Source organism: Pseudophryne corroboree, chromosome 2 (genome assembly GCF_028390025.1).
Source record: "Pseudophryne corroboree isolate aPseCor3 chromosome 2, aPseCor3.hap2, whole genome shotgun sequence".
In the NCBI taxonomy this organism is placed as follows: Eukaryota; Metazoa; Chordata; class Amphibia; order Anura; family Myobatrachidae; genus Pseudophryne; species Pseudophryne corroboree.
The window spans coordinates 807,929,696-807,947,920 of NC_086445.1; the positions used below are offsets into that span (position 1 = coordinate 807,929,696).

General features: G+C 43.6%; 1 protein-coding gene across 6 annotated transcripts in view; it reads right to left on the bottom strand.

The window, feature by feature from the left end:
• Positions 1-1,447: 1,447 nt before the first annotated feature.
• Positions 1,448-18,225, bottom strand: part of SLC35A5 (solute carrier family 35 member A5) — a 93,922-nt gene continuing 77,144 nt past the window's right edge. For 4 of the 6 annotated variants that reach the window (XM_063955636.1, XM_063955634.1, XM_063955635.1 and 1 more), the window contains exons 7-8: positions 5,689-6,439; positions 1,449-4,474 (exon numbers count right to left, since the gene is read on the bottom strand). In XM_063955636.1, coding sequence (XP_063811706.1) covers positions 4,406-4,474; positions 5,689-6,439 — 820 coding nt within the window. In that variant the 3' untranslated portion in view covers positions 1,449-4,405. Of the gene's footprint in view, positions 4,475-5,688; positions 6,440-18,225 lie in introns of all 6 variants that reach the window. The other 2 variants (XM_063955638.1, XM_063955639.1) reach the window with 2 other exon arrangements.

The window sequence follows — 18,225 nt, forward strand, 5'->3', positions numbered from 1 at the left end:
TCCCTGTTCTCCAATAGTCATTAACACTGTATTAATCATGTATTATTTATATACATAATTATTAACAATTAAAGCATCCAATTTTACATGGAATAAAATGAACCGTGACTCAAAAAGGAGGGGGGGTTTATATATTATACTAGCTGGAGTACCCGGCATTTTAAGAATGTTTGTTTACAAAAATTAATTTCATTATTAAACCCACAGTATAAATAACATGTAATACACATCAATTAAATGAAACCCCAATGTGCTGTAGCGGGACTGTGCTACTTCCACTATATAACTGTCAGTGTGTGGGTTCATGCTACCTCCATTCCCCTCCTCACATCACGTCACTGGCCCTGTCACATGCAGCCCTGTCATCACTGAGATATCATGCATTTCCCGATATAGTGTGTGCTGCTGACCCACCCCTAGGGGTGCTAGTGGTGTGTTACCCCCACAGTGTTTGTTCCCAGAGTGTAAATCGTATGTTTAGCAAGTTAGGTGTAAATTGCTCCAGGCATTCCAGAGTTATGCTGTCTGCTGAAAAACTCTGTGCTGCTGCCTGAACCCTAGGGATGCTAGGGGTGTCTTACTCCCACAGTGTTTGTTACCAGCTTGTAAGTCATATGTGTACCAAGTTTGTTATAAATTGGTCTAGGCATTCTGGAGTTATGCTGTCTCCTGAAATACTCTGTGCTACTGTCCCACCCCTTGTGTTCTCTGTTTTGTCAGTCCCACAATTTATGATGGCAGCCCTGCAAAAATAACCATTTTGGAAGAGATAATATTTCCACACTAGGCGTGATGGTGGAGAAGAAAGCGTTAAAGAGAATCTAACAGAATGTTTCAGAAAATGAGCAGAATATAATGGTTTTACATTTCTGGATCGTTATTACCAGCAGCAAAAATTAGAATGTGAAAGGAAGGAGAGAACAACATTAACTGAATATAGAAGGGGCAGCTCCCGTGTCAGGCTCCCGGCTGCGACCCGTGCTCGTAAGTGGAAAAGGGGTATTACATGTGCCAGCTAGAAATGTGTGTATTCTGAGATGTTGCACACAAAGCAGCTAACGGGGGTCATTGTTCTTCTGAATCCTGTTTTATCCATTGCAGGTAGGGGACATATTAATTTGATGACTATTGCTACATTAAAAGTTAATGCCAGAAAAATTGTGGTAAGGTTAATAAACCTAGAGTCCAGACAATACGTCTACCAAGTTGTAAAACGACCCTGTCTCAGACAAGGACATCAGTATTACAAATTTTACAATCCAGATAGATGATAGTAATAACAGTTGTGGTATAATTACGACCTAATCTCAATTTCAGAATCTCTTCATCTGAATGGAATGATGAAACCATTCTTCCAACTAATACAGGTAAAGAAATATATATATAAAGGAATAAGAAAAATAATTAGTAAAATATAATTTAAGAAGAGCTTAGTAAAAGTCAGTTTATTAATGTTGCATTTTCAAAAGTGTTCTCTAGAAGAGAGGAAGATTCATTTTTACCATGAGTTATCACAAAAAGAAGCATTTTGTCTAGGCATTGGCTGTGTTTATTCGCAGGCTTCGATAACAGTACAGATAGCGGGAAAACAATATTGATGACATAACATTGAACACTTTTAAAGCACAACTGTTATATACATTCCAAAAGCCAATCAAACATTGCAAATGTGACCTTTTTTTAACCTATTTTGTCATCATCCAGATCTATTGAAGTAAGCTAACCTCCCAATACCATTAAAGAAGTGTTAGGCTGGGGCCGCACATAGCGGGCAAGCGGGTCCCACTTGGCCGGGAAGGGGGATTTGTGTGCACACGGATCCGGCCAGGGATTTCAATGGAGCAGAGCGGCACAGCCACACTGTGTGAACACATACATTGAAATGTATGTGTTCTCGTTGCCCATGTGCAGTCTTCTTGCGGCCAAATGGGTACCACTGAATGGGACCTGTTTGGCCACTATGTGTGGCCCTACACTTATCCTGCCTAGGATTAATAATACTGCAGATTCACTGGAAAAAATAAAATCTATTACGCACTAGCAATCTATTCAGAAAGAATATGAAAGTTCTTATTATCCACAATGAGTGGCCAATCACACGTGAGCTACTGCTGGACTAGTTTCATGGAATGTGTCTCACTCATTTCTGCTTGCAGCCCAAGGAGTTGCGAGCATGAGTGAGCTATGTGCGCAGCGAGCATCATATGATGTTGCTAGTGGGTAACTAAATCTGCCCTTAAAGACTACTACACTATTTAGCACCCAGTGGTCAGCAGATTTACAGAGGTAACAAAGCTTTATATTTTGGTAGATTACGGTCTTGCACTCTCTTATTACCATTTTTCCAGCTGTCACACTGTACAGTTAGGGAATGTAAAATGTCCTGCGTTATAGAGATCCTGCATAATAAGGTCTAAGGCACTCATGTACAAATATATTTTGGGACCATGTTTGATTCGCAGTAATCTTCCATAGAAAAAAACAGGACAACTTCTAAAAGGGGATCATTGTTCACTCAGACTAGAACATCTTACTTTAGAGTGTTCTCTGCCAGCAATAACATTTTTCATGAATCTACTAAAAAACGACTTCCAGATTAGATTATTTGACTATTACATTGAGATCTACCCGTGTCCTTTTCCCACTGTTTCTCTCAGCTCAGGTTTATTTCAACACCGATCTTTACAGAGCAGTTGTTGTAATACATAAGGTATAAGGTGCACACTGATAATGGATATTTAAGCTTAAGGAAAACTACAGGGGGTCACAGAGCCCCAGACCTGCACTGAGCATTGTTAATTATGTTCAGTTTGGGATGATAAATGCATAGCAATATTTTAATTACCGTGGACATTCCACTTATATATGGTCCTGTTTAACCTTGTAAAATGACAGTGCAGAGTAAATACAGTTGTGCTCATAAGTTTACATACCCTAGCAGAATGTGATTTTCTGGCCAGTTGTCAGTTTGTGAGTTTCTGGACTCCTGAAAGACCCTTGCATCTTTCATCCAGTGCTGCACTGACGTGTCTGGATTCTGAGTCATGGGGAAAGCAAAAGAATTGTCAAAGGATCTGCGGGAAAAGGTAATTGAACTGTATAAAACAGGAAAGGTATATAAAAAGATATCCAAGCAATTGAGAATGCCAATCAGCAGTGTTCAAACTCTAATTAAGAAGAGGAAAATGAGGGATTCTGTGGAAACCAAATCACGGTCAGGTGGACCAACAAAAATTTCAGCCACAACTGCCAGGAAAATTGTTCAGGATGCAAAGAAAAATCCACAAATAACTTCAGCTGAAATACAGGACTCTCTGAAAAAAAGTGGTGTGGTTGTTTCAAGATGCACAATAAGGAGGCATTTGAAGAAAAATGGGCTGCATGGTCGAGTCGCCAGAAGAAAGCCATTACTACGCAAATGCCACAAAGCATCCCGCTTACAATACTCCAAACAGCACAGAGACAAGCCTCAAAACTTCTGGAGCAAAGTAATTTGGAGTGAAGAGACCAAAATTAAACTTTTTGGCCACAACCATAAACGTTACATTTGGAGAGGAGTCAACAAGGCCTATGATGAAAGGCACACCATTCCTACTGTGAAACACGGAGGTGGATCGCTGATGTTTTGGGGATGTGCGAGCTACAAAGACACTGGAAACTTGGTTAAAATTGATGGCAAGATGGATGCAGCATGTTATCAGAAAATATTGGAGGAAAATTTGCACTCATCAGCCCGGAAGCTGCGCATGGGACGTACTTGGACGTTCCAACATGACAATGATCCAAAACACAAGGCCAAGTCGACCTGTCATTGGCTACAGCAGAATAAAGTGAAGGTTCTGGAGTGACCATCTCAGTCTCATGACCTCAATATCATTGAGCCACTCTGGGGAGATCTCAAACGTGCAGTTCATGCAAGACTTTACAGGAACTGGATGCTTTTTGCCAAGAAGAATGGGCAGCTTTACCATCTGAGAAAATAAAGAGCCTCATCCACAACTACCACAAAAGACTTCAAGCTATCATTGATGTTAAAGGGGGAAATACACGGTATTAAGAACTGGGGCATGTAAACTTTTGATCAGGGTCATTTGGGTAGTTTCTGTTGTCATTATGATTTAAAAAGAGTATACACAGTTGTTTGACAATAAATGGCTTCCCCCAACCACTAACCATGAGTGAAAGAAAAGTTTGTGAGTTATCATTCATATTCTCTGACAAATGGCCAGAAAATCACAAATTCTGCTAGGGTATGTAAGCTTATGAGCACAACTGTATGTTCCATTTTGTGCAAACCACTTAGTATACACCAAAATATTGTATTTAGAGGTCTGTAACTTTGTCCCAAGACACTTGTATGAAACCTTTGACCTCGTATTTATCAGTCTCTGATACATTTCAATCTTTAAAATATTTCTTCATCTGTTTCAGAGTCATCACTTCTTCTAGTCAGTTTTTCAAGCTCTTGACCATCCTACAAAAAGAAAACTAAGAAAAATTACAAAAAAAAAGTATATAGAGGAACTAGATTAACATCACAAGAAATTGTGTTGACTAGAACACCCTTGCCGTAAAACAGCAGTTAAAAATGTGAACCAAATTAATACAAAAAAAAAAAAAGACAGAAGAAATAACAATATAGCAAAAAGTACACTTATTACAAATTAACAAATAAAAAAACAATATATGGAACTTTAAATGTTTTTGTATGGTTACACATCTCCCTAGTAATACTTATTTTAAGCTGTATTGCCAACATTTGTAGTTTGATCTTGTGTGGCACAATCATATTTTATTAGTTTATTCTTGGTTCCGCCAAGAATAAATCAATAATGGGGAAAAACTAAATGACATTGCAGATATAACTTGATGATCTTTGGACTTTCTCATCAGCTTAGCACTATTGTCTGAAGAAGCCTATTTGATGTCAGAAACTTGCCATGTGAAGTCCTGCTTTGTTCAAAGTATAATACAATTCCAATTGTAAAGCGCAACAGAATATTTTGCGCTATATAAGAAATAATAAATAATACATTAGTTGCAGAAACATGTTACCAGGATATGTACAAAGTCTTTCCAAATGTTGTAAAAAAAAACAAAAACAAAAAAACAAACATGAATAAGCATAATGGGGATAAAGGAAAAAGTAACATTTGAGCCGACTGAAAGATTCTTATTATTGGAAATGTATAAATCAAGTGAAAATTCTTTCCTAACGAATGCAAGTGCTCTAGTTTCTAACACATTGTAAATACATTTCTAGACAAAACCAAGCAGGCCCCTCACACAGAGAGAAGACAGGATGGGAAAATCATCTGTGCAAATGGGTCGGTTGGAGTGCCAAGTGGTCAAGTGTACTGATCAAAATCCAATCAAATCTTTCTGACCTTGCATGTACAGTTGCTTTGACCAACTAAGGACATGATTCAAACTTGTGCATAAACCCAATGGTTTATGCACAATTCTGATGTTTCCCTGCAGCGTTTGGGGGTAGGACGGGGGGCGGCAACGGGCACCTTTTTACAAAATTGGTGTGTCGCGTCTATTTAGTAAGCGTGCCAAGGCCAGGGTCTACATACTATTACGCAGATTTAATATGTCTGGAGTCCCTTAGTTCTTTAGTTTCCTAATGTCTTCTGAAATATTTCAAATTACATATAGACAGATGAAAAGACAAAAACAACTTACCCCACGAGAGCGCTCCCAAACATCTCCATTTACTATCTTTAGCTTATCACGTTGTGCAGGACCTTTTGATTCGGTAATTCTGCTGGCACTATAAATATATATAGAGAGAACCACCACAGGAGCTTCTAAAAAGAATTCCAGAGAGGGATTGAAATTGAATACAAAAAATGACACAATGGTAATTATAACAGTTGTCACTTGTGCTGTAAAGACATGAAACATGTTGTCCCGGAATTTTAATATGAAAGCCACTGACAGTCCTACAAATGCAGTTGCAAAAATGAGAGCAATTGAAAATCCATTATGGCCATAAAAAAATCCACAGGATTTTATTTTGCTAAAGTGCTCACTGTGAAAAGACAATGTGAGTCCATTGAACAGAACACCAAACACATAAAGTTTACTATTTTGAATGAAAATGCTCTCAGACATCTGGTCCCCTTCTTTCAGTATTTTCTCGTTGTAAATATTTGCCAGCGCAGATATAACACATTGCAGTATGATGAGTAAGTGTCCGAACCCCAGAGGCATATACTTTAGGGTAGACTGTATTGCTGGGATGTGCGTTTCCTGGCTTCCTGTGTCACCCGACTTCACCATAAAAATGCAACTATTGGATGGTGCAGAGTGGAAAATGTGGTGAACTTCATGGACTGAGACTTCTTTGTGGGTGCCATTTTGAGATGTGAGGCCCATTATAGAGAGGAAGAGGATTATAAGAGATGCCCATTGCACATATGAAAGCTGTCTCCTGCAATAACAAAAATGTGTCCTGTCAGATTTTCAAAAACATAAGATTTATAGAAATACAATTCCTACAATTATGGTTACCTGATTCATAGTGAGTGTTTCCTTATAAAAGGGCAGTCACATTTGAAAAAGATTTGTTCAAAAGGTAATACAGGTTGAGTATCCCATATCCAAATATTCCGAAATACGGAATATTCCGAAATACGGACTTTTTTGAGTGAGATTGAGATAGTGAAACCTTTGTTTTTTGATGGCTCAATGTACACAAACTTTGTTTAATACACAAAGTTATTAAAAGTATTGTATTAAATGACCTTCAGGCTGTGTGTATAAGGTGTATATGAAACATAAATTAATTGTGTGAATGTAGACACACTTTGTTTAATGCACAAAGTTATAAAAAATATTGGCTAAAATTACCTTCAGGCTGTGTGTACAAGGTGTATATGTAACATAAATGCATTCTGTGCTTAGATTTAGGTCCCATCACCATGATATCTCATTATGGTATGCAATTATTCCAAAATACGGAAAAATCCCATATCCAAAATACCTCTGGTCCCAAGCATTTTGGATAAGGGAGACTCAACCTGTACCTACTAAAATGAAAAACAGACACTCCACCATTTTCGTATAGGATACCTAATCTCAATTATTTTGACCAATTTCTAAGCAAAATATAACATATATCTATATTTATTTTTACAAAAGGGCATTGTATAATGTCTGAAAACTCAGTAACATGACTGGACACATGAGATCACATGACCCTGTGTTATTTCCCATGACTGCACATCCCAATGATGCAGCACGTCCTGCCTCACTGACAGCCATACATATTTCTGACAGAACTATCTCAACTATTTTATTCAGTTACATGCATATTCATTAAAAATAATTCAAATTATATAGTCTATTCTGAACAATTTTTCCTCCAATTCTGTTTCTATTTCACCTTATTTTGTTACCATTTATAGATATACCACTCTTGAGTGTGCAGTCACGCTCTGATATATGCATGCCTTGGGTGGCTGAACGCACACCAGTGCATGCATGTAAAATAGAACCCGGCAATCACCATAGTAAACTCGCTCACATTAATACATAGATAATGGGGTTTTAGTTCATGGATTGTACAATGCAATTAAGCTTGCAGCCCAACATCAAGGGACCCATTTCACTGCAAGTACTACTCTATCACCCAGATTTTTGAAAACCTGGTGACTGCTATCACATCAGAGTCAAATTAAAAATATGCTTCCAGGTTATAAATCTCACCTGTCAACTTAATTATGGCTTTTAAAGGTGAGACAGTCACCAATACAGCCCCTAAATTACAACCAAGGAAGCAGCTGACAGGTTTAAAGTAAATGAGCTTAGGCATGGGTGCATGAGAAAGCTATGATCACAAAAAGGTTAATTAAAAATTAACCAAATTTCTGGGAATATATTTATTATACACACACATACATAAGATTGAGGGTTCCGGTATGAATGGTCGACCATGTTATGGTCGACCACTATTGGTCGACATTGACATGGTCGACATGGACACATGGTCGACACATGAAAGGTCGACACATGAAAAGGTCGACATGAGGTTTTTAACTTTTTTTTTGTGTCGTTTTTTGCGTAATGTGATTGGGAACCCCAATTAGTGCACTGCTTCGCTCGCCATGCTTCGGGCATGGTGCCTTCGCTCCGCTACCGCTTCGCTCGGCACAGATTACCGTTCCAATCGTAGTCCACGTGGATCGTAAAGTATGGAAAAGTTCCCCAAAAGAAAAAAAAAGTTAAAAAACTCATGTCGACCTTTTCATGTGTCGACCTTTCCTGTGTCGACCATGTGTCCATGTCGACCAAAAGTGGTCGACCTAATGACTGTCGACCATAACATGGTCGACCATGTGAACGGATACCAAGATTGAGTATGAAGCCTTGCATTTCAATGTTTGTCTTCTTCAAGACTCTTCAAGGATATTTCTTATAGTTGTATAATGCTGTTAACCACAGATCTGAGTCATTATTTTACAAAAGGATAACTAAACCATGAAAATAATGATATATACCTGAAAGGACCTTGCTGGCATTCAAGGTTGCAGTGCCATATACACATTGCTACAGCCAGAAACTACAGACACTAACGTCAAACGGATCACCAAGACTAACTTCACTATGCTCTAGGTGACATTTTATAAAGGTATCAGTTGTAAGCCTAGTATATTAAAGTTAGATCTTAAATACTACATTGAGGTAGTGCTTAGATAATTTCTAGGATGCCTAGCCTGGGCAAAGGTCCTTCATGCAGACTAATTGGTGTTTAGATGCCTTATGAATACAGAGGTAAAACAAGTTCTCTCTCGCATTTTTTGCATAATGCGCAGGACCAAACAAACAAGCCTAAAAACATCTACACCAACATCCACATATGCTGAAGAACAGAGGCAGTCATTCAGGGAAAGTCAAATCTTGACTAGGACTGTCTCACCTTATCTGATCAGAAGCAGGTATACATATGAGGCTTTTACATGATCAAGAATAGCATAGACCAGCCTCATTTGTAAAAGGATATATTTGAGCTTCCTGAAAACATAAGATCTACATATCAGTGACGTGCGGTGAGGTCACTGGTTGGGGAGGCACTGACAGCTAACAAGCCCCCCCCCCCCCCCCCCGAATAAAAAAAAAAAAAAAAAGCGTTGTCCCCCAACACATCAGGAAAACCAGCACTAGGCAGAACCAGCCAGGGGGAGTAATGCCATAGCAGGGGAGACACTCAGTGTGGGGTCCCCCTGCCATAACATTAATCTGCCCCCCAGCCAGTCAGCCCAGGGTTGGAATTCCTCGGAAAGTGGGAACCCCAAAAAATAAAAATGGGGTCCCCCCTCCCGAGCAATAACCAGCACTGGGCTGATAGCCCAGTGCTATGCCCCGCACCCCTGGTGGCGGTGGGTGCGGGGTTCATTGTGTGTTAATATTGTTCTTTACAGGTGGCCTACAGGTCCCAGCAAGCCTGCCCCAGCATGCTGGCACTTGGAGAACCACAAGTGCCAGCATGCCCGGACATAAAGGGCCTGCTGGCACCTGTAGTCCACCTGCAAAGAATAGTAATATTGTTCTTTACAGGTAGCCTACAGGTCCCAGCAAGCCTGTCCCAGCATGCTGGCACTTGGAGAACCACAAGTGCCAGCATGCCCGGACATAAAGGGCCCGCTGGCACCTGTAGTCCACCTGTAAAGAAAATATTAAAATAAAACTCCACACGTCTTGAAAAGAAGCTTTATTAATCTGGGTCTTCACCTGGGGGCGGCGGCCTTTAAGCTCTTTTGCGTGGCCGCCGCCTTCCTAGGGCTTCCGTCGTCTTCACCTGGGGGGCGCCACCCCCCCAGGGCTTCCAGCGTCTTCACCTGGTGGGCGGCGGCTGCTAAGCTCTTTTGCATAGCCGCCGCCCAGCCAGGACTTCCAGCCGTCTTCTTTCTTCAGGAGCTCTTCACTGCTCCTCCTCCGCCGGACTGACTCTCCTCCACCTCGCGCTGACTTATATAAGTCAGCCGGGGGGGCGGGGCGATGACGCGGCGAGCCGTGATTGGCTCGCGGTGGCCATCTTGAATTTAAAAAATGACGCTAAGGCGCCATTTTTGAAACTGGAACCGCTCCGCTGCCAAACTCTACAGGATCAAGGTAATTTTCCGCCGCCGCAACCCGCCGCCTGCTCCACCGCCGCCCGAACCACCGCCGCATCCCGCCGCCCGGACCATCGCCGCATCCAGCCGCCCACACCTCCTCCGCCAGCGTCGCCCACACAGTGATTGACAGCGGATCCAGTGACGGATCCGCTGGCCAATCACTGTGGCCTCACTGACAGGGACGTGCTTTCATAGGTTGAAAGCACGTCCCTGTATGAAAGCGGCACCACTAATGGTGCCGCTTTCCCATATATTTTCAATGGGCTTTTACAGCCCATGGCTAGCCCCCGCCCGTGCCCGCCCCCCGCTCCCCATACTTTCCCCAGTGACAACGGGAGGCACCACGATCGGTGCCTCCCAAGCACATAAAGAGAGGAGCAATGTAAAGAATAATATTAAGAAGATACATATGACACAGAATATGTGTCATATGCATCTTCTTTGTATTATCTTAATCATTAATGACAGGGGAGGCACTGCCTCCCCTGCCTCCCCTGACTGCACGTCCCTGCTACATATGTCAGCACCCTTCGTAACAATGGAGGCAGGTGAAGTTGTGAGACTTACTGTAAGTCCAATTGACTACCATGCTGGTGTGACTAGGATACTCACAGTGGGTGACCCTAAATGGATGTTCCTTGGTGTAATAAGAATCAGGTATCCCTCCTTTTAAGTATATACAACCTTAACCATATTGTTTCAGAATGTACATATATAAATCCTAGTAGGAGACTGTAATGAGGAGATCCCCTGGCTGGATAAATCGTCTTTGTCTAGGAACAGTATCTCCCACCACTATCATGTGGATAAACATGAGCACTGCATATGACAGTGGTGGGAACATGCAGACCCTGGGTTATCAAAGCTACAAAGAATGGGGGTCATTCCGAGTTGTTCGCTCGTTATTTTTTTCTCGCAACGGAGTGATTAGTCGCTAATGCGCAATGTCCGCAGTGCAACTGCGCCAGGTAAATTTGCTATGCAGTTAGGTATTTTACTCACGGCATTACGAGGTTTTTTTTTCGTTCTGGTGATCGTAATGTGATTGACAGGAAGTGGGTGTTTCTGGGCGGAAACTGGCCGTTTTATGGGTGTGTGCGAAAAAACGCTACCGTTTCTGGGGAAAACGCGGGAGTGGCTGGAGAAACGGAGGAGTGTCTGGGCGAACGCTGGGTGTGTTTGTGACGTCAAACCAGGAACGAAACTGACTGAACTGATCGCAGATGCCGAGTAAGTCTGGAGCTACTCAGAAACTGCTAAGAAGTGTCTATTCGCAATTCTGCTAATCTTTCGTTCGCAATTTTAATATGCTAAGATTCACTCCCAGTAGGCGGCGGCTTAGCGTGTGCAAAGCTGCTAAAAGCAGCTTGCAAGCGAACAACTCGGAATGACCCCCAATATCTATATAATACAGGTTGAGTATCCCATATCCAAATATTCCGAAATACGGGAAATATTCCGAAATACGGACTTTTTTTTAAGTGAGTGAGACAGTGAAACCTTTGTTTTTTGATGGCTCAATGTATACAAACTTTGTTTCATACACAAAGTTATTAAAAATATTGTATTAAATGACCTTCAGGCTGTGTGTACAAGGTGTATATGAAACATACATGAATTGTGTGAATGTACACACACTTTGTTTAATGCACAAAGTTACAAAAAAAATAAGATTTTAAACCTACCGGTAAATCTATTTCTCCTAGTCCGTAGAGGATGCTGGGGACTCCGTAAGGACCATGGGGTATAGACTGGCTCCGCAGGAGATAGGGCACCTAAAAAGAACTTTGACTATGGGTCAAACCGGTAGGTGTAAAATCTTATTTTCGCTTACGTCCTAGAGGATGCTGGGGACTCCGTAAGGACCATGGGGTTTATACCAAAGCATCCAATCGGGCGGGAGAGTGCGTACGACTCTGCAGCACCGACTGAGCAAACGCTAGGTCCTCAGCAGCCAGGGTATCAAACTTGCAGAATTTAGCAAAAGTGTTTGACCACGACCAAATCGCCGCTCGGCAAAGCTGTAATGCCGAGACGCCTCGGGCAGCCGCCCAAGAAGAACCCACCTTCCTAGTGGAATGGGCTTTAACCGAATTTGGTACCGGCAATCCAGCCGTAGAATGAGCCTGCTGAATCGTATTACAGATCCAGCGAGCAATAGTCTGCTTCGAAGCAGGTGCGCCAATCTTATTAGCAGCATACAGGACAAACAGAGCCTCTGTTTTCCTAATTTTAGCCGTTCTGGCTACATAAATCTTTACGGCCCTGACTACATCCAGGTATCTGGAATCCTCCAGGTCACTTGTAGCCACAGGCACCACAATAGGTTGATTCATATGGAACGAAGAAACCACTTTAGGCAAAAATTGCGGACGTGTCCTCAATTCAGCTCGATCCACATGAAAAATCAAGTAGGGGCTTTTGTGTGACAAAGCCGCCAATTCAGACACTCGCCTTGCTGATGCCAAGGCCAACAGCATGACCACCTTCCAGGTAAGAAATTTAAACTCAACCTTGGTAAGCGGTTCAAACCAGTGTGATTTTAAGAACTGCAACACCACGTTCAGGTCCCATGGTGCGACTGGAGGCACAAAAGGGGGCTGGATGTGCAGCATTCCCTTTACAAACGTATGGACTTCTAGAAGAGAAGCAAATTCCTTCTGAAAGAAAATTGAGAGGGCCGAAATCTGTACCTTAACAGAGCCTAATTTCAGGCCCATATCCACTCCTGTCTGTAGGAAGTGGAGAAAACGACCCAGATGAAAATCTTTCGTAGGCGCATTCTTGGACTCACACCAAGACCCATACTTTCACCAGATACGGTGATAATGTTTTACCGTCACCTCCTTCCTAGCCTTTATTAAAGTAGGGATGACCTCTTCCGGAATCCCCTTTTTCGCTAGGATTCGGCGTTCAACCGCCATGCCGTCAAACGTAACCGCGGTAAGTCTTGAAATACACAGGGCCCCTGTTGCAACAGGTCTTCCCTGAGAGGAAGAGGCAAAGGATCTCCTGTGAGCATCTCTTGTAGATCCGAGTACCAGGCCCTTCGAGGCCAATCTGGGACAACGAGTATCGTTTGTACTCTTCTTCGTCTTATGATCCTCAACACTTTTGTAATGAGAGGAAGAGGAGGAAACACGTAGACCGATTTGAACACCCACGGTGTTACCAGCGCGTCTACTGCTACTGCCTGAGGGTCCCAAGACCTGGCACAATACCTCCGAAGCTTTTTGTTGAGGCGTGACGCCATCATGTCTATTTGAGGAGTTCCCCAAAGACGAGTTACGTCTGCAAAGACTTCTTGATGAAGTCCCCACTCTCCTGGATGGAGATCGTGTCTGCTGAGGAAGTCTGCTTCCCAGTTGTCCACTCCCGGAATGAAGACAGCCGACAGAGCGCTTACATGATTTTCCGCCCAGCGAAGGATCCTTGTGGCTTCCGCCATCGCGACTCTGCTTCTTGTCCCGCCTTGGCGGTTCACATGAGCCACTGCTGTGACATTGTCTGATTGAATCAGAACCGGTAGGTTTCGAAGAAGACTCTCCGCTTGTCGAAGGCCGTTGTAAATGGCCCTGAGTTCCAACACATTGATGTGTAGACAGGACTCCTGGTCTGAACAAAGACCCTGAAATTTTTTTCCCTGTGTGACCGCTCCCCATCCTCGGAGGCTCGCGTCCGTGGTAACCAGGATCCAATCCTGAATTCCGAACCTGCGACCCTCCAGGAGGTGAGCACTTTGCAACCACCACAGGAGGGACACTCTGGCCCCTGGGGACAGAGTTATTTTCCGATGTAAGTGCAGATGGGACCCGGACCACTTGTCCAGAAGGTCCCATTGAAAAGTCCTTGCATGGAACCTTCCGAAGGGAATGGCCTCGTAGGCCGCCACCATTTTTCCCAGAACTCGAGTGCATTGGTGAACTGACACCCTTTTCGGTTTTAGCAGGTCTCTGACCATGTTCTGGATGTCCTGGGCTCTCTCTATTGGGAGGAAGACCTTAATTTGTTCCGTATCCAGTATCATACCTAGGAACGGTAGTCGAGTTGTCGGAATCAACTGCGACTTCGGTAGATTTAGAATCCAACCGTGTTGCTGGAGCACTCTCAGAGAGAGCGCCACACTGCTCAGCAATTTCTCCCTTGATCTCGCTTTTATCAGGAGATCGTCCAAGTATGGGATAATTGTGACTCCATGCTTGCGCAGGACCACCATCATTTCCGCCATTATCTAGGTGAAAATCCTCGGGGCCGCGGAAAGTCCAAACGGCAACGTCTGAAATTGGTAATGACAATCCTGTACAGCGAATCTCAGGTATTCCTGATGGGGGGCATATATGGGGACATGAAGGTACGCATCCTTTATGTCCGGAGACACCATAAACTCCCCCTCCTCCATGTTGGCTATTATCGCTCTGAGAGATTCCATTTTGAATTTGAATCTTTTTATGTACAGGTTTAGGGATTTCAGATTCAAAATAGGTCTGACCGAACCGTCCGGTTTCGGGACCACAAATAGGGTTGAGTAGTAACCTCTTCCCTGCTGGTGCAGGGGAACCTTGATTATCACTTGCTGTATACACAGCGTCTGAATTGCAGCTAACACTATATCCCTTTCCGATGTGGAAGCTGGTAGGGCCGATTTGAAAAATCGGCGCGGGGGCACCTCCTCGAATTCCAATTTGTAACCCTGGGAAACTATGTCCAACACCCAGGGATTCAGGTCCGAACTGACCCAGGCCTGACTGAAAAGTCGAAGACGTGCCCCCACCGGTGCGGACTCCCTCAGGGGAGCCCCAGCGTCATGCTGTGGGTTTTGGAGCAGCCGGGGAGGACTTTTGTTCCTGGGCACCTGCCGAAGCAGGTGCTCTTTTGCCTCTGCCCTTACCTCTGGCGAGGAAAGAGGATCCCCGACCTCTTCTGGACTTGTGCGACCGAAAGGACTGCATCTGATAGGGTGTTACTTTCTTTTGCTGTTGGGGAATATATGGTAAAAAATGTGATTTACCTGCTGTAGCTGTGGAAACCAGGTCCGTCAGCCCATCCCCAAACAATACATCACCCTTATAGGGTAGTACTTCCATATGTTTTTTGGAATCCGCATCACCCGTCCATTGGCGAGTCCATAAGGATCTTCTCGCTGAGATAGACATGGCATTGGCCCTAGAAGCTAGCAATCCAATGTCCCTTTGAGCATCCCTCATAAATAAGACTGCGTCTTTTATATGGGCTAGAGTTAAGAATATAGTATCCTGATCCATATTATCAAATTGATCTGTCAGCTCATCTGTCCAAGCTGCAATTGTGCTACACACCCATGCCGACGCAATTGTCGGCCTTAGCACAGCACCTGTATGAGAATAAATACACTTTAAGGTAGTTTCTTGCCTGCGATCTGCAGGGTCCTTAAGGGCCGCTGTGTCTGGAGACTGTAGCGACACTTTCTTGGACAGGCGCGTCAGGGCCTTGTCCACAGTGGGGGGTGATTCCCAAATCTCCCTGTCCTGCTTAGGGAAGGGGTATGCCATATAAATTCTTTTGGGGATCTGCGGTCTCTTTTCCGGAGTCTCCCAAGCTTTTCCAAAGAATTCATTTAATTCATGAGATGTGGGAAAGTTAATAATCTGTTTCTTTTCCTTAAACATGTGTACCCTTGTGTCGGGGATCGAGGGTTCATCCTCAATATGCAACACATCCCTTATTGCCACAATCATACACTGAATGGTTTTAGTCACCCTAGGGTGCAATTTTACTTCGTCGTAGTCGACACTGGAATCAGAATCCGTGTCGGTAGTAGTGCCTTGTGTTAAGGGACGCTTTTGAGACCCCGACGGGCCCTGTGAGTCGGTCAAATCCGAGGATTGACCCCCTGATGTCCCCCCTAATTCAGCCTTATCAAGCCTTTTATGTAAAGATGCCACACTTGCATTCAACATATGCCACATGTCCATCCAATCCGGAGTCGGCACAACCGACGGGGACACCCCACTCATTTGCTCCACCTCCTCCTTGGAGAAGCCTTCCGCCTCAGACATGTCGACACACACGTACCGACACCCCACACACACAGGGATTAACCTATAAGGGAACAAAACCCCAACCAGGCCCTAAGGAGAGACAGAGAGAGAGTATGCCAGCACACACCAGCGCTTAAAAAACACTGGAAAAAATATGACCAGATAGCTCTTTTCTATATATAATATACCAATTACCACTCACTGCGTCGCTAATGTGCCCCCCTCCTCTTTTTTCCAGCCTGTGAAGTTCAGCAGGGGAGAGACCAGGGAGCCAGCGTTTTCCTCATTCAGCTTCTGTGGAGAAAATGGCGCTGGTTAGTGCTGAGGATCAAGCCCCGCCCACCCGACGGCGGGCTTCGGTCCCAGTGATTTTTCAATTAAAATGGCGGGGGATCATAGATTTACTGCCTCCGCAGCCTAATCAATCTGCATGTGCCCCAAATGTGAGGTTTATTGCTGCCCAGGGTGCCCCCCCCCCTGCGCCCTGCAGCCTTCAGTGCTGCTCTGGGTGTGTGAGACTGGGAGCAATGGCGCGCAGCTTACCGCTGCGCGCCTTACCTCATGAAGATCTGATGTCTTCTGCCGCCTAAGATGTCTTCTGCCTTCTCATCCGGCTTCTATCTTCGGCATCTGTGAGGAGGACGGCGACACGGCTCCGGGACGAACCCCAGGTGAGACCTGTGTTCCGACTCCCTCTGGAGCTAATGGTGTCCAGTAGCCTTAGAAGCAGTGCCCAACTTGACAAGCCAGCTCTGCTTCTCTCTACTCGGTCCCACGATGCAGGGAGCCTGTTGCCAACAGGACTCCCTGAAAATAAAAAACCTAACAAAATTATTCTTCAACAGAAAACTCTGGAGAGCTCTCTGCAGTGCACCCATTCTCCTCTGGGCACAAGATCTAACTGAGGTCTGGAGGAGGGGTATAGAGGGAGGAGCCAGTGCACACCCATAGTCAAAGTTCTTTTTAGGTGCCCTATCTCCTGCGGAGCCCGTCTATACCCCATGGTCCTTACGGAGTCCCCAGCATCCTCTAGGACATAAGAGAAATATTGGCTACAATGACCTTCAGGCTGTGTGTACAAGGTGTATATGTAACATAAATACATTCTGTGCTTAGATTTAGGTCCCAACACCATGATATCATTATGGTATGAAATTATTCCAAACTACGGACAAATCCCATATCCAACATACCTCTGGTCCCAAGCATTTTGGATAAGGGATACTCAACCTGTAAATTGGTGATGATCTGTTCCCTCACCAACATGAACAGAAATGATAGTTCATAGTATGTAACTATGTTGCATTTTAAGTTGGTTTTGCTCCTAGGGAATCAAAATTAGAGTTTGCTGTACAGGAACAGGTTGCCAGGCGGCACTACACAGTAGCATGTGCATTTTGATTTACTGCAGAAGCCTCAAACAGACAGAATGCTACAGACACTGATGTGCACAGCATTTACTTATTAGCAAGTGGGAGATTTAGGCATCAGAACTTTGTTTTCAGCAAACCTCTCATTGCAATGAAAAGAAATAAGAATAACCCTAAAGGGAAAATATACTGTTCACCCTAAACTGACCCAAAGTTTCTCACGTCCTGCTAGACCTTCTTAACGTCACACAGTATTTTTCCATGCAAACCAGTAAATATTCCAAAAAAGTAGAATCTGACTTAGTTATGACTCTAGATAAAGAAGTCTTTGACATGGTGCATTTTCCGTCGTGTCAGGTTAAAAAAATAATTTGTGCATTTGACCATCAACATGACTGTATATTGAAATTGTTGCTTCTAGCCTGGTAAAATGTGATTTCCACAAGAATTTTTCGGCCATAGAACACAGAGAACATTCTACTGTATGCCTGTCCATCAGACGGGATGATGGGTGTATCATCACCACACAACATCTGTAGTCTGCAGACATTTGATTTTGCTACTGGTTAAGCTGTTATGGTTTGTCCACAAATCTATACTGAAATCCTATCTTGTAGTTCATTAGCTCTCATACAATTGTTATTACACTTATAGCAATTACTTCTGTGATGAGTAGATGTCACTCTCACTCAGTCTGCAAATATATACCTGTAA